This window comes from Monodelphis domestica, chromosome 1, assembly GCF_027887165.1.
Source record: "Monodelphis domestica isolate mMonDom1 chromosome 1, mMonDom1.pri, whole genome shotgun sequence".
Lineage (NCBI taxonomy): Eukaryota > Metazoa > Chordata > Mammalia > Didelphimorphia > Didelphidae > Monodelphis > Monodelphis domestica.
The window spans coordinates 301507086-301524185 of NC_077227.1; the positions used below are offsets into that span (position 1 = coordinate 301507086).

General features: G+C 34.9%; 1 protein-coding gene across 10 annotated transcripts; it reads right to left on the reverse strand.

Annotated features, from left to right (window-relative positions):
• Positions 1 to 1682: 1682 nt before the first annotated feature.
• CDCA4 (cell division cycle associated 4) lies at positions 1683 to 16977 on the reverse strand. Of its 10 annotated transcripts, none has more exons than XM_007473307.3 (5): positions 16832 to 16976; positions 16048 to 16325; positions 6420 to 6602; positions 4594 to 4657; positions 1683 to 4128 (listed from the first exon to the last, which is right to left on the reverse strand). In XM_007473307.3, the coding sequence occupies exons 4-5, from the start codon at positions 4594 to 4596 to the stop codon at positions 3373 to 3375; spliced, it is 759 nt and encodes a 252-aa protein (XP_007473369.1). In that variant the 5' UTR covers positions 4597 to 4657; positions 6420 to 6602; positions 16048 to 16325; positions 16832 to 16976; the 3' UTR covers positions 1683 to 3372. The 10 variants fall into 10 exon arrangements, with proteins under 10 accessions (XP_007473369.1, XP_056667048.1, XP_056667050.1 ...); XM_056811070.1 differs by lacking the exons at positions 4594 to 4657; positions 6420 to 6602 and adding exons at positions 14658 to 14747; positions 15569 to 15669; XM_056811072.1 differs by having other exon boundaries at positions 14658 to 16325.
• Between the last annotated feature and the right edge of the window lie 123 nt (positions 16978 to 17100).

Below are 17100 nucleotides of genomic sequence, written 5' to 3' on the forward strand. Positions count from 1 at the left end.
ATACATGCTGGCAATGGGAATTGTACAGTTATATACATCTAAGACTCAAAGACTACTTTATCTTACTAATCTAAGTTTTGAGTTAGAACTTTGCAGATCGCCTTAGTCCTTACTTTACAATGAGAAATCCAAGGCCCAGAATTAGGAATGATTTGTCCATGTGGCATGTGTCCATGTCCAGTGGCAAAGCTGGAATTAGAATCCAATTACCCTTCCCCAAAAGGTTTGATAGTCACCTACAATTTTTCTTGGCTTCTCATTACTTAATTACTAGTCATTACTTCTCAGGTCTGTTCTAGGATCATAAATGATAAATATTCCTATTTATCTTTACAATAAAAATATATGGTAAGAGTTTGGTAGTTTTCTAACAATTTGATAACATAATATGCCCCCCAAGGAATCAGTTAATTCTGCCTTTTTAAGTTCTATATTAAAAATTCTGAGGCAATTAATTTTTAGGAGCATAAAGGTGTTTTTTGAGTGAAGGCCTCTAGAAATTACATTTGACGCCTCATTTTCCAGAATTTCACAAGCAAATGGAAACAGCATTTTCATTATAAACAAGCATAAATATGAACTATCATAGTTCATGTTTACATAGAGTAGAATTTAAGTTATGGGTATATCAAATACAGAATTTGCAACCATTTGTGCAAATAAGTTTCAGAATAACCAGTTAACTATTACCTATTTAGGGATAAAGTTTTAAATCACTAGACCTTGTCTAGTATTGGCAACACTTAAAATAGTATTATTAGCATTTGGTCTTTAACTGAATTTATATTGAAGTTCAAGTCCATCTCTAGAACTATGGTCTCCACTTTATCCCTCTAAAACAGAACTTTTATATGAAAAAATCAGGTTAAAATGATTGAAAATAGCATAAAAATTACAGTGTCTTGAAGGATGATATAGATCAAATAGACTAGTTCACTTAGCCTTGGTTAACAGACCTATTTTCCCAGGGAATAGAAATAAGCTACCAACTTAAGTCCAAAAATGAGTTGTCTTTATTAGTGGGGAAGACTACTAGGCTATTTTGGGAGGTGGGAAGGGGTAAAACATTAAAGGCCAATGCCAGTAGAATGTGTAGGTAAAATTAAGTACAGAAAAAACTATCCAAAAGATTTTAAATATTGATCCAATTTAATCAAATGTGAGAATTCCTATCCTTTATATTTAGAGATAAACTTCCATTTTTTATCAGAGTACATATTATACTCTATCATCTCTTAAATTTAGATCTGAAGATGTTTAGCAAGAAAGAATAGTTAGGAACACTGCTTTTTTTTTTTCAGTCAGGCCTAACTTGACCCCATTTAGAATTTTCTTGGCAAAGGTACTGAGAGTGCTTTGCCATTCCTTTTTCCAGTTCATTTTTACAGATGAAGAAAATGGAGGTAAACAGGGTTAAGGGACTTGCCATGGGTCACACACCTATTAAGTGTCTGAGGCCAGATTTGAACTCAGGAAACCAAGCTTTCCCAACTTCCACACACAACTAGTAGGTGTCAAGAGTTGAAACTTGAATTCCAGTCTTGACATGCCCTCCTTTATTCATTTATCCCACTGGTATTTCTACTGGAAAATGGAACTTTAAGATTTTCATTTATCCTAAATTTTTAGTTAAAACATTTTATGACAAAATCAATATTTAAAGACATGAAATAAGACTCCAGTCAACACAATTATACCAATTTATGATTTAAATATCAATCCACATTTTCATTTCTAATTTTGTCAACTATGTTTAATTACATTTTTCTTAAAAAAAAAAACACCAAAACAACAACAACAACAACAAAAAAACCAAGTTTACAATTCTTTGAGTATTCATACTGAAATAGTTATTACTAAAATGACAAGAAATCTGAGAAAGTATTAGAAGTAACATTTACACCAATCTATATGGGGAGAGAAAGAAAGACAAGAAATATGAAAAAATTTTTCCTTGAAGATAGGAAAATGTTTTTCTTCCCCCACTTTCCCACTTTTTCATTCCTCATTGCACTTGTCATGATGTCTGGATTCCATTCCCAAATTTTCCATTTTTGCTACTGCGACAAAGATACTGGTTTTATCTTTTTCAAAATCTGAAGAGGTGCCATATAGCCAAATGTATACAAATCTCTTTATTTCAAGCAGACGATAGTCTGATTTAAAAAAAAAAGAAAATTCCAGGAACAGCTAAAAAGTAAAAAGTAAAAGTAAAATTGAACTTTTCTCAAATACACTCTACAACGAATGTATTCTTTATTTAATGTAGGTAAAAGACCTAAGCAACACCTTTCAGAGGAAGAACAGCTATACAGAAAACTTTAAGATGGGAATAGAACATACTAATTTAGATCTACATAAGAACACAATGATAGAGATTCTAAGGCCCCCAATAACACTTTACTTAGTAAATTAGTGCAAGAGTTTTCCACATAAAGAAACCTGACCCTAGACTTCAATGACAAACAATTCACTAATGACATTTACATATAAATATACATAAATAAAACCCTACACATCATAATTTATATTCAGAATTAACATGAGGCATGGCTTTTAATAGAACTGTATCTATGGATCAGCATTTTCCCCCCTCTAATGATACTCAAGTATAAAAAGAGATGTTTCTCAACTTTAAGCACTACATGATTATGAAAACAGTTCTTACATTTTAAAGCATGTTGCATATTTACAGTTTACTGAACTACAATATAGTTCATTCTGAAAAACAAAACTTTAATAAAAAATTTAACAGAAACATACCAATTCCAAGTGTTTATGCTATGAAAAAGTTAATGAAGTAGCAGCAGAAAGGACATTTATAGTAAAAATACATGTTTAGGAAAATAGCTGGAAAATCTAAGCACTGATAAAAGTATAAAAAATTTTCAAAAGGCAAAACCTTGCCCAAAACATACAAAAAACTGATAAAAAAACAACAACTATCTAGACTAATCAAGTTGAAGGCTGGTGACTGTAGCTGAAAAAGAGGGAAGATAAAAGGAATCAGGACAATTAAAAGTTTAAATATAGACCCTTAAAAAAAAGGAAAAAAAGCTAAATAAAAAGTCAAGAACCTATTTGTACCAATCTCCCTTTTTTGCCTTGAAACAGGAAAGAAAAAGTAGACTATGCCTAATCTTGGAAGTTTCAGACCCTGCAACTAGTAGATAGTAAAATTTCAGTGGACAAATTAAAATTGTCAAAGGCAAAATTAGCACGTTAGCTTTAAAGATAACACTATTTCACAAAATGAAGTGCTTTTTATCTTTTATGTAGATTACATATACATTTGATAGTAAACTATTTGAAGGCTTGTTTTTTCAAAAGTTCTTGATTTCTTCAAAGTATCATGCTTTGAATTTAACCATTTCAAGATTCAACAAGGATTTCCACAATATGGTCAAGCTCATTTATATCAGATTTACAATTTGAGTTAGAATTTGTGGTTGTTTGAGATGAAAAGCTCTCAAGCACATCACAATGTCCCATTTTTGTGTTGCTCATCATTCCTGTTAATACTGTATCAAGATCATAATAAGAATTGTCAACATCTGAAAATAAGTCTTCTACAGAATTAGGATTTTTGTTCTCCAATGTTTCAAATATTTGATCTAGTGACTTCTGAAAGTTTCCCCTATTTTCGGGAGGGTTCTCCATTTCCCAAACATTACCTTGAGGGTTTCTTGAAGCTTGTACTGATGTAACTGTGGACAGGTCAGAAATAATATCTTGGGACTGGATATCTTCAAAGTCTTTTGAGAAACTACTATAACTTGGAATGAGTTTCCCGTCACTCTGTTCTTTTGTTGAACGACAAAGGATATCTGATGATACTAGTCGGTCAAGAGAAGCTTGTCCTGTATTCTGAGCATTTATCACTTGCCAAGTTCCATCCTGGGTCATTTCTTCTTGAATCTGCCTTACAGTATTTGCTATGAGAACTGAGCGACATAGATTAGGTTCAACAAGCATGTGGCACAATTGTAGTTTTATCAGAGACATGTCTAAAAGTGATTGCCGCTGAAGATTATATGAGGGAATAGCCTTAAAACCAGCCAGGGTACTTTCAATATCTTCTTCACCATCAAAACATTTTCTCTTTATTCCTCTTGCAAACATTGTGTCCTGTTGAAACCAAATAAAATTATTTTAGTATAATTTAAATTATGTTGTTTTCAGAGAAAAACAAAACTATCAGAAAATGAATGTTTAGCATTTAGCCAAAGCTTATTAATTAATTCTCTAGGATGGGAGATTAGTCACAATTAACACTCAAGCATTTCTCTTAGGACACAGTTAGGTAAGCTAGAGCTAGCTTAATATAATAGCTCTACAGGGTTATTAAAACAGTAGGATCAACACTGAAATTAACACAGATCAATTAAGTTCATTTCAGGAAAAAATTTGGATGTCTTAAAAATATTACACAGAAAAAGAAAACTAAGTCAAAAGAATGGTTTATGTCTATAATTGAAAATAAAATTTGAGATTAGGTAGAGCTGAAAAATAGGACCATAAATTTCCAAAAAACATTTGGAAAGGATTTAGTGGATTAGATTAAAAATGCAGATAACCAAATTAAGGATTTACCATTCAGCTTAGTATTTAGGCATTTTCCAAATTATTTTTGAAACTTCCTTTTTCTCCTTAATGCCTAGATTTATATAACAGGATAAATAAATCACAGTTGATTTTATAGAATTATAGCAGCATAATGCTTTTAGATTTACTTTGAAGAATGCTATGTGTTCTGAAATTATTACTGGAACAAATTGTCACTTTTGGACATCTTATTATATTTGTATAATTAGTTAAGTTCTATAGCTGTTGCCTAGAAATGGGTATGAAATCTGGATAATGAATACACATAAGTATTAAGAAAATGCTATGATTTTAAATACACTTACACAACAAAAAAACTTATTTGTTTTAACCTACATAGCCATCTCCAACAAAAGGACTATTGTGCAAAGTACTTATCGAAGTGGCTGGTTTCCGCCTTCCATTAACCTTTGCATCCTTGTTATGTCAATTTCTCTAGTTAACAAGGAATTTTAAAAAATGCTATCTACATGCCTATAAGACTGAACCACTAAAAAACTTTTTAAAATTAGTATAAATAAATTTTTCCACCATAGATCACAATCCACCCAAATATCTTAGGTTTTAGAGAGCTGCTCAAGGTCAAGGTGACTTTCTTAATTGGTCATAAAGCTGATTTTGTCAAGAGGCAGAATCTGAACCCAGATATTCCTAACTCTATATTCACTATACCAAGCTGTCACTCTCATACATACTACAAAATTTAAGGAAATACCATTTTATTTTCATATAGTGCTACTAGAATGGCTACACAATGTTGAAATGTATATCACCAGAATTGTATGACAAATGCTTATCAAAATATCAAGCATAGTCAATAATAAATTCTTTTAACAAACCAGGTTTTTTTTTGGCTCAAATATCAAAGTTTGTGATGATGAATAAAAAAATACAAACTATCCGTAATAAGAATTCTGACAACATGTTCATACATGGAGCCTGTAGCTTCTACTACTAGATACCCACAGATATTCTGAGTTCTGAGGTAATATCTATTATTTGGAATTGTCTTCTAGTTAATTTACCATATACTGCTAGGAAGCTACAAAATATTCTGCCATCTGCAGACCATCAAAGACTGAAAGTTTCAAAAAATGAGCATGTTGTGATTCATCATTAATTCTCAAACTCTACTCTCCGTTATCCTTGCAAATAATTAAATTGCAAAGTGTTAAGAATTTAGAATCCTGATTACCTTCCAATAATATTTGACATCAAGTCTGAGAACTTCAAGTTATTTTACCCTTTTCTCTCTACACACATTCAGGTCCTCAATCTTATGTTAAAACCATTTTTTTCATATAAATTATCATTGTTAGTATAGATTATCTTCCCACATTAAATGCCTCCCCCATTTTTTGTCATCCCCTTTCTCCCTTCTAATTTTATCAAAATGCTGCTTCAAAGAGAATAGGATTAAAGGCTTCAGAGATAACTTTAATTCAAACCATTCATTTTACAGAGGCACAGAAATATTAAGTGTTCTCCCTGAGGTCAGATCTTGAACTCACAAGTCCTCAGACTTCAATTCTAATGTTTTTTTTTTTCCATTTCACAATTTTCCTCTGTAAAATGAGACTACTTAACAAATTTGAAAATTGGGCAATTGTTTTAAAGGATGTCCTTAAGGAACCGTATCCATTTCACTGCTATCATCAACTCTACCTAGAAGTATCATTACAATATGCCCAACAGGAGTAACAGGCTACTTAAATTGCCAATTAAATCTGATTCTTGGTATTAAGAGCCCCTTTCTTTTCTCTATGACGGCTATAATTAAATAAACATCCTTTAAGGGGCAATGCAACACCTACCTTGGTAGGAAGAGAACAAAATTAACTAGGCATTTTAAAACGTGTCTGTCATTTGCATTTTGAAAAAGTTATGGCCAGTTCTTCGCGTGAGGCTCAGAATTTGCCTGATTCAGCTATGAATTCTCCACAGCACTTTGCACATAGTAAGCATTCAATAAATGTTTGAAGGAATAAGAGTAAGTACTACAGGAAGGACAGAAAAACAGATAAAAACATTAAAACTAAGCTCCAGGAAAAATTTCACAAGTGCTTTCACCTCTTCTACCTGCTCTAAATAGAACTACAAAAATAAGCTCTCCAAATTGTGATCTCCTCTCCTTACCTTGTTAGTTTTGCTTGCTACTATGCAATGAATCTATGAAGAAACACCCTATTAAACAAGTTAAATGTGTACACCAATCTTTTAGATAGTAAGCATGTTATACAAATATACCTTTTTTTTTCCTCTTAAGTAGTTTGGCAAGATTATGCTAGAAAATATTTCCTCCGCAAAGTCTATCTCTATACAGTCTCCAATTTGCATATTTGATATTTGAAACCAGGTCATCAAAACAAAAAGGCCACTGACATGACTTTAAAAATCAATATTCTCCAAACCTGTGTTCATTAACATCTCATAAAATAAAACCTCAATTAATAATCTCAGGGATGTCATAAAACTCACCAAAACATTTAAGCAACAATATGAATAATTATACACATAAATATAATTAATCAAGTATTTGTTTTCTACAGACTTTTCCAAGGAAAGGATTATTATCGGATGGATTATAATGATTTTAAAATACTTAAAAGCATTTAAATTTATATTAAAACTTATTATGGAATTGGGAAAATAAAATATTTGCAAAATGTTTAAGATCTTTATGAATTATTCCCCCCCCCCCCACAAAAATAAGTTACACAAGAATTATCTCATTACTCAAGAAAATGTACAAGGAAATTTTTCATCAACTTGATGGATATGTTGCTTTAATAACTCACTTACCAATCCAGCTATGGAAGAACTTTTCTCCTGTATGGATAGAAATATATGTATTTTCTTCCACTGAATTCTAAATTGAGTTATCATTTAGGAATTAAAAAAAAAAGAGTGCTAACCATATGAATAAAAAGAATGCCACCCACATGCTGCATTAAGTCTCATGTTGAATTAAAAAATGCTAGTTAGAAAATGTTTTAAATAAAAATGTCATACATATTTGTAATATAGGAAAGCTAATCGATGTTTCCCCCTTTTAAACAGAAAGTTTCCTGGTATTCTTTTAACTACCTAACATACTGCGGTAAAAATACACACGATTTCCCATTTCAAATTACCTTTCATTGCATTGTTTTTGCATCTCAAGTGCCTTTATACTATAAGTAAAATTTTAATGTATGAATATAAGTATTATTAGGCTCCAGTCCTCCTTTTCCACCAGTCTCTTCAAAACTCTTTCACTTAACTTTTTTAATGTACTTTCAAACTGATTTAAAGTATTAGATTATTCTTCTTTAAATAAAGCCATTTTTCATCCAGAACCATATGATCAAAAAAGGGGGAATGGCTCATCATAAAGTAAGAATGAGGGATAAAAGCTAAGACACCATACATAACAAATGTGAAAAAGATAAAAAAACCAATAGCATTTTGTATAGAATCTCTCTCTGTAGGATTTATGGGAGACAATGAATTAGAATTATAAATTAGAATACAGGGCAAGGTTGCTAGCTGCCCCAATGGAGTAATCAAAATGTCATTAAAGATCCACCAACATATTTTAAATTGTACATTGGCTAAATTCTATAAAACAATGAGATTTACAGATTATGAAAGTTATCAAAACTTTGACTGCAATCTATTAAGGGTACCTTTTGTTGATAAAAATGATTAGTCTTCCCAATGAGTGATTCAAATTATAACAAATTTGATTTAATCAAATTCTTCCAGTTATAATGAAATTAAACAAATTAAACTCTAAAGAGCCTATAAATTTACTAGAATAACAAGTCTTGAATCATGACCCAGGCTAAGATTTTTTGCTTCTTTCTCCACTTGAGTACCTACCCAACTTTGCATTATTTTGATTACAAATTAGGGTCACCCAATCAGGAGGGTAAGAACTGAGTCTGATGACAAACCTCTTCAGTTGCCATAAAATTTTAGCTTCAAAGTGTTTAGAAAATTTACCGTGTATAGCTAGACAAATTTCTTACTATACAGAAGACCTACTGTATTCACATGTTTTTAGGTAAAAAAAATTACCAACCTATATAATCTCATTACTTTAAAATCAAGGTACACAGACAATTTTGAATTTAAAAAATAGACATCTAGTAAAGGCAATTACTTATTTCCCCTTTTTGGAAAAATTATCTTTTTCAAAGTGAGTTGGGTCAACAAAAAGAATGTATTAAAAATGCTTTACTGAATGAAGTCCAACCAGATCTGCAGGGACAATTACCTTTATTGAACTGTAACTGTAGTAGTATATATACTAAGTTTTTCTAAAATAACAAAATGCAGTTATTGCCCATAGCCAGTGTTAACTTATGAGAAAAATGAGCTTACCTGTATGAAATAACTAGATTTTTATATTTAACATCTCCCCCTAAAAAACAAACAAACAAAAAAAAACCCCAAACCCTTTCACCTTCTGTCTTAGAATCTATACTATCAGTTCCAAGGCAGAAGGGGTAGGCAATTGAGATTAAGTGATTTGCCCTGGGTTACCCAGCTAGGAAGTGTCTGAGGCCAAATCTGATCTGTCTACAAGGCTTGGCTCTTTCCACTAAACCACCTAAATGCCCTGAAATAACTAGATTTTGAGCTCTTAAAAAGAATTATTTATTTCAACTTTTTATCTCATTCAGTAGCTACAATTCAGCACTTAGCATAACATAGTCACTTCCTGTTTTATTCATTTATAAGAGAATACTTCCTATAGGAAAATTCTATCACCTAAGCGGGCTACAGCACATTACAAGGGCATCAAGCACAATGTCAGGAAGACCTCAATTCAAACTCCAACTCTGAAATTATCTGTATGCAATCACTGGTAAGTCACAATCTCGATAAACCTCAATTTTCTCATAAAAAAATTAGGAGAATACCTTCAATATAAAATAGTAATAACTGTATTAACAACAATTGACAGGTTGCTGTGAGCCTCAAACAAGATAAAATGTGTAAAGCAACTTGGAAATCTTAAACCATTTTATGTCAACTATCATACATATGAGATGGGCAATCTCTGAGTTTAAATATATTATTTTTAAAAATGATACAATTAATACTGTGTACTGGTTCAAGGTAGAAGAGGCTAGGTAATAGGGGATTAAGTGACTTGTCCAGGGTCACAATAGCTAGGAAGTATCTGAGGCCAGATCTCCTGTTTCTAGGCCTGACTCTCAAGCCACTGAGCCATACAGTTGCCCCCTCAATGAGTTTAAATATTAAATCTGCTTTTGAAATCACTAACAGAGCTAGTTTAAAAACCAAACAAGAAAATTTAGTCTCCTTATATAAATAAGGAGTAAAAGCTAGGTGGATAGAAAGCTGGGCCTGGAATCCGGAAGACCTGTGTTCAAATAACTTGTAAAGAGTTTGGCACAGTACCTAGCATATAGTAAGCATTATATAAATATTAGTTATAATTTCTATATACTATTTATATTATATTAAGTATAATGTATAACAATATTAAACATATACATATTTATACATTTAAAAATCTTTTTGCTAATAGACAACTCATTTTACACAATGCTTTAAAAAAGTACTTTTTACACAAAGCCTATGAGTGTAAGAAGCATTATCATTTTACAATTTTAAAAAACAAGTTCAGAGATTCCCCATGATCACATTGCTAGTAAGAACCAAATCTCCTTACTCTAGGCATTTCTTGATGATACTATGAAAGTTGCTGACCAACATCAAAAATCAGCTTAATCACTCATCTTATTCCCCAATACTAGGTAAATGACATTTGGCTAGTTCCAAAAATTAAACCTATCTTCTAAGAGTAAGGATTTGTCACCAATGGAGTAAGGATTTGTCACCAATGAGATTAAAAAGAATGTGCCACGGGCCCTGAAACCAATTCCAAAATATTTAATGCAAAGACACCATTCTAGAAGTATTCAAATACATAAACTCCTAAAATCATTTTTGAAGGGGACAAAACATACTTTTTGTGTATGCATGCATGCATGTGTCCGATAAACATATTAAACATTATGTTAAGAGTAATACCTAGAGTACCAATTGGCTTCTTCATAGTGGTGACAAGTTCTGAATATTCTGGTTAATTGCCTTTTCAACCTTTTACCTTTTTTCCTCTTTGACCAGATCTGTGATGTTAACAGTGTCAGGAAGGAGCTTCCTATTAAAAACTACCAATGAAGACTGCAGATCAGAACCTCTGATCTACTGCCTGTAGTCCTAGAAAGTCGTTAGGGTCCTGAAAATTAAATAGCCCTGTGTTAAGTGGTCAGTATATGTCAGAGGCAAGATGTAACTCAATTGTCTATGAAGGCAAGCTATGTATCTTTTGAATATTTTTAAGAGGTAAAAAACTAAGCAGCAATCATTTATTTTTTCCTAAATTAAGGTTCTATTTTATAGAATCAGATTTAGATCTTGAAAGGATATTGAAAGATTATAGAGTTAAGTAACTTTGATACAGGTAAACAGTGATTGTCAGTCAAACCCAAGTCTCCAAATCCAATACATACCCCTTGATTTAGAAACACATTTCCCCCCTTCCCACCTAAATTTGCTTGGCATACTTAAAAGGACTGGCTTCTTCCTTTTTAATTAACCAAAAATACCAAAATTTTAATGAGATAGATTTACCATTAAACTTTTAAAGTGCTTAAAAATAAACTCAGAGATAACATTTTGCAATACACCAAGGCTTAGAATGACAGACCAATTTAAAAACTAGTAGTTGACTAGTGTTTCAGAACACTGCTATCAGACTTAAAATAGAAACAATCCCTATTGCCAGCACTCATACATTGTATTGTAGTTTAATTTTGTTAAACATTTTCCAATTACATGTTAATCTGGTTCTGGTCTCACTAGGGAATAGTTCTGAAGACAGCAATTTTGATGACTGCTTTAGAATGAGCAAAAGTCCTAAAAAAGTATTAGTTATTATATTTAAAAGTATTCTTTTAAATCATCCCTTAGCACACCTGAGTGCTTGTGAATTTTTGAAAGCCAACTGTTAAAACCCAAAGGTCTTTTTATATCTAGCTTTCTAAAGAAAATAGTAAGCTGATCTGTAGTTACCCAGATAATCCAAAAAAGCCAAATGAGTTTACTAGTATTTTATATCATAATAGCTAAATTAGAAAGTTGAAATTAAATGGAATCTTTCTAGCAACCCAATCTACCTTTGTCTTGGTTTTATTTGTACATATGTAATCCTCCACAAACCAAATTCTTTTAATGTTAAATCAGAAAAAGGCAATCTGCTTTATTTAAAATACAAAACAAAATTTTTCTTCTCTGTACTCAATTCTGCTTCATTTAAAATGTTGTAACAGTATTTGTACACTAAAACTATGGAACTGTCTCTTTAAAATTTCACACACACACACACACACACACACACACACACACACACACACACACACACACACACACACACACACACACACACACACACGGCTAGCAGATGATTCCAAATACTAATATAGTATTCTGAACCCAAAGTAGCCTAAGTACTATACAGTATGCAGTCAATTTCTATGTAAGCATTCAAGGCTATACAAAATGTATGTCCATTCTAGAGAAACTGAACTGTAGGAAGATTCCTGGGTAAGACTGGCTTATTGGATAGTACCTACCCAACTTCAAAGTATACATCATTTAAAGTCTGATAATTCATTCCTTATATATGTGAAGATTAGATTTAGCAATCTTCTGATTGTAACAATGAAGATACTTAGTCTGACAAAATCAGGAATGTCTATACACATACTTAAGGATTAAGTATTCAGGAGGATGGCCTTTGATAGACATGTGCAGAAAACATCTGACAGGACCCTGGGCTATCCTAAGTGAAGCTTAAGCTACCATTGGTACAGATGAGATGCAGGAAAGTGATGTAAAACCGTCCGTCACTTCCTATCTTCGGGCTCTTTCCCCGGAGAGGTGGATCTGGCTGGTGACTTCCTGTGAGCAGGCTGGGCGCCAGTTCGATCCTGGAACTCGAGCCTGGAGGAGCTCCCTCAGACAGCTTCCTTGAGAAGGTGACCTGGTGAGTGATAAGACTGACTCCCTTTTCTCTTGGCTCTCAGGGGAGGCCCCTTGGCCAAGGCCTTGAACTCCTGCCTGGTTCAGCCTGAGCTGGAGCAATTTAAATTAACTCTTTTCCTCTCTCTTTTCTCCTTAATTCCTTCTCACTACATTAATTAAAATCACCATAAATTTCTAGCTGACTTGGGTATTTTATTTGGGATATCCCATGGTGACCAATAACTAATTTAGATTTTAAGTCAGAACTATAAAATTATCCTTACATATAACACCCTCAATTTTTCTTTTCATTTTGACATTGTCTGGAATGATATCAATTAGAACAATGTGTTAATAAATTTAATAATTTTAAATACATTTTAACAAATCTGGCACTGGGATGGTTGAAGATTTTTTTTTCATTCATACTTTGGTGTGAATCAGTTCAGACTTTTTTCTTCCTAACATTTACCTGAGGAAACTGGCAACTTAAGAAAAATAAGAATTATGTTGGGGCAGGGGGAGGTAATTGAAGATTTGTATCTTTGGAGCAAAAATCTCTAGGATAGGCTTCGGTAGGGTCATAAAGTGGTAGAGAGGGAGAAAGGAGAAAGCAGCATAAGAATTAGACATACTCAAATAATATGATTAAGTAGGGAAGTGAAGAGAAAATGATCATCTTTGCTTTGGATCAATAGTACTCTATATCAAATTCTACCTCATATTTGTACACCTAATCACTTATACTAGTATTAGACTGTACAGAAAGCTATGTCTCATTTGTTACAATATAGCTAACATTTATATAGTGCTTACTATGTGCCAGGCACTGTGCTGAGCACTTTACAATATTATCTCACATTACCACTATTTATTAAGTGATATTTTATTCTAAAAAATAACCCAGAAGTAGAACCTAAGAAGAAATCACTAGCCATAAAAAAGAGAAGTTATCAACGTGTGAAATGCTGATCCATGTTGTCTTCTCACTATCAACTGATCTCATGAAATGAAGCCGTACTTCATCATTAGCTAAAACATAACTTAAAATACTCCCCCAAGTCAAAAGCTACTAACACTGGATAATCTATACTAATGATGGTTAATTGCAGGTAAATCATAATGGAAGTCTTAAAAATCCATTCCTAAAAATTCTAGTTACTTACCAAGAAAGAAAATGAAAATCCTTTAAACCCACTTATTAGGATATGGACTGAGATAGAGCCCCCTTTAATAAAGCATATTTTTACTGAAAGTTGAGGTAAATCCAGTATTATTTGGAAGATAAAATTCATCACTCTACTGTAAAAAAAAAACACCACAACAAAACAAAACAAAAAACAGCTGAATAAAAAAGTGACAAGGGGTGCTTCTAGTTTTCCCCAAGAGATTGGAACACCATGTAAATATCTTGATAGACATTAATTTCAGTGCTAAATCTTACAAGTAATATTGACAGTTAACTGCCAGCAAAACAAATTATAAAACAAAAAGCACAGATGATTTTTTTTTAAACAATTAAGAGGCAATGTGGTATAGTGGGCAGAGGGTCTTGCCTTTGGTTAATACATTCTGGCCATATAATCCTGAGCAAATCACTTCTCCTGTGTGCCCTAAGAAACGAGGTTATAAACTGCAGAGAACACTGCTAACTTGTATTGATGTTGGGAGTTTTTTTTTTTATCCAGGAGTATCCTCATCCTAATGGTTTTAAAAACATTTCTCTTTTTTAAAGTATAGTATGTTATTCCTGCTACTTTCTCTTTTCCAATAGGAAAAAGAAAAAGTCTACTGGTTGTGACTTCTACTTGGTCTAGTACTTCTCTGTAACACCAGCAATAGATTGATTTCTCCTTTAAGTCTTTTAATTTGGACACAAAAGCCCTGGAAAAATTTACCTTTGTGCCATTTTCTGGCAAATTTCCTACTCTCACCAATGACCATTTCTACATGTTGCTACAGTAGGACAAGGCAAGTGGAGACCAATAAAGATAAAGTTTACTTACCAGTAAATGTTTCTGAGAACTGTCCTCTTCCCACATCCTACTTCCCTCCCCTGTTGTCAGTCTCCATTTGACTGGTCAGCTTAAACAAGACTGAAAGGGAAGTAGTAGGTACAAGCACCAGCTTTTTCAGCTACTCATGGTGGAAATCTTTGTGCTTCCAAACATATGATACAATACTAAGAATGTAGTAGCTTCCTACTGTAGGATGGGGAAGGAGAACTCTTCCATAAATTTCAAGTGATTCTTTTTTTTTTTTTTTAACAAAATTTAAAAACACTCAAACTGAACACTCACCATGCCAATATGCAAAAGAAAGCCACAAAGAGGCATGCCCCTTACTAAAAGTTCCATAGTTGATCACCATTCTCCATAAAGATGTTACTATTTGTTTCTTTGGAGTGGCTAAATTAAACAGGCAACTCTTTGTCCACTCGGTGAAGTTCTGCTAAATGCTAAGATGAATTTCAAGTTTCCCACTGGTTAACATCTACTACCCATTTCTCCTCCCTCTGCAAGGAAAGAAACTTATATAGTGGGATTTTTTGATGAATGGAAGGACTATAGGATGAGAGGGATACTAACAGATCTTTCATGTCACCATGTTTAAAATGCAAGCTACTTGTAAGATACGGTCCATATAAATCCCTAGCTTCACATCAAATAAGCTGATCAATTTCAGCAAGTTTTGAGTGTTACTTTTGAATAAACCCTCATCTTTGAAGCATTCTTCCCATTCTTGGTCCAGATTTGATATGAAGAACTATTTGGGGAATAATCTAGCCCATCTGGTCAATAGGTAAAGTGCTTTGGTATCCAAGTGATAGCACCCCCCTTTCCTCACAGATAGCTACTATGAGGTACAAAGAGTTTTAAAAAAATTAATCTTGACTTCACAAGAAATGGTACAATACCTTTCACTGCCCAATATAGATTAAAAACACCCGAGTCAATAAAAAATATCCATTGAGAATTGACAGAGTGATGAAATATACCAGGATTCTGCCTGGGGTACCTAGAATATGAGATTAGCAATATCCAACATAACTTTTAAAAGCCTTTCTTAAATAAACATCAACTATTATAATTTTTGATGAGAAGTCTAACCTAAAAGAGGTTGAGGAACCAGGAAAGGGACAACAAATGAAAGGAAAGCATCTTGGGCGCCCAACCCCCCATCACCATTACCACCACCCTCATCATCACCATTATCACCACCCTCCCCACCACCACCAGCACCCCTCCCCCCCCCAGCACCCCACCCCCCCAGCACCACCATTACCACCACTCCCATTATAAACTAGGGCACCCTCCTCCCCTCAATCACGTATTTTCACGAATAATTTATTCCATTTTGGGTAGAAACCTGGCAGCACTAATAAACCAACTCGACCTTTGCACTAGAGATTTAAGATGTCACCAGCAGCTCTGGATGGAGTTACAATGGTTGGTAGAAGTGATTTTCCATTACTCAAAGTACGTTTCCTCCTCCACAGCGGGAAGTTTGTTCTGCCGCGCAGGCGGCCTCGGGAATCCATTTGAAACTGGCGCTGCCGTGGGAATCTGCTACGAGGAGGGGCCTTCTCGGGCTCGGCTAGGTGGGCTATACATACATATATATGGGGGAGGGGCATAAAGAGGCATGGGAAAGGGTGACGAGATGAGAGAAATCTACGAGCAAGTAGGAAAAGAAAAAAGAAAAAGAAATAGGGGGATTAGCCAGGAAACAGCTAGTCCTCGACAGTTGCCTCTGCCCCCGGCCGTGCCTGACCCTGGGGCCCGGAGGGGCGAGGACCGCGAGGGAGCGGGAAAGGTTGGGGCCAAGTGTGAGCCGCAGGACCCGCCCGGGTCGGGCGTCTTTGTGCGGACAACGCCGGCTGCACAGGCCCCCGCCACACAAAGGCCAGGCTGGCGAGGCCGGGCTTCCCGCCCCGGGTTCAGGGCCAAAAGAGGCCCAGGAAGGGAAAGGGCAGAAAAGAGAGGGGGGAGGGGAGGAACAGGAGGAGGCCGCGGAGGGAGGGGGAGCCAAACGGCGGGAGCCATTTTGATTTCCCGGACCAGCCTCCGCCCCCTCCAGTAGCGGCAGCCCCCATCAACCCGGTGCTCCACAACCCCCGACCCCGTATACACACCCAACCCGGAGCGGAGCGTCCTGCCCCCACAGAGGCCGAGCTCACCTGTAGCCGCCTCGGCCGCCGTTCCGGCTCCGGGCTCCAACTCGGGGGCCCCAGTTTACTCACAGCGTGAGCTGCAAAATCCGCTCCAACTCCGACTCACAGCGCCCAGGGAAGGAAAGCAAGGCGGGGCCCGGGAGGAAGGAAAGGGGCGGAGCGACCGGGCAGGGAGGATCCAAGAGGCGGAGCCGGCCGCTGAGTGACGGTCCTCACCACTGCCTCCGCCATTCACCTCCCACAAAGAGTAACCATGGTGACCCCCAGCGCCTGCG

Coding starts and splice junctions, on each gene's coding strand:
- CDCA4 (XM_056811070.1), bottom strand. CDS start 14,693: ATGTGGGAAGAGGACAGTTCTCAGAAACATTTACTG. Junction 4,129..14,657: donor GTTCTCAGAAACATTTACTG/GTAAGTAAACTT, acceptor TGGTTTCAACAG/GACACAATGTTTGCAAGAGG.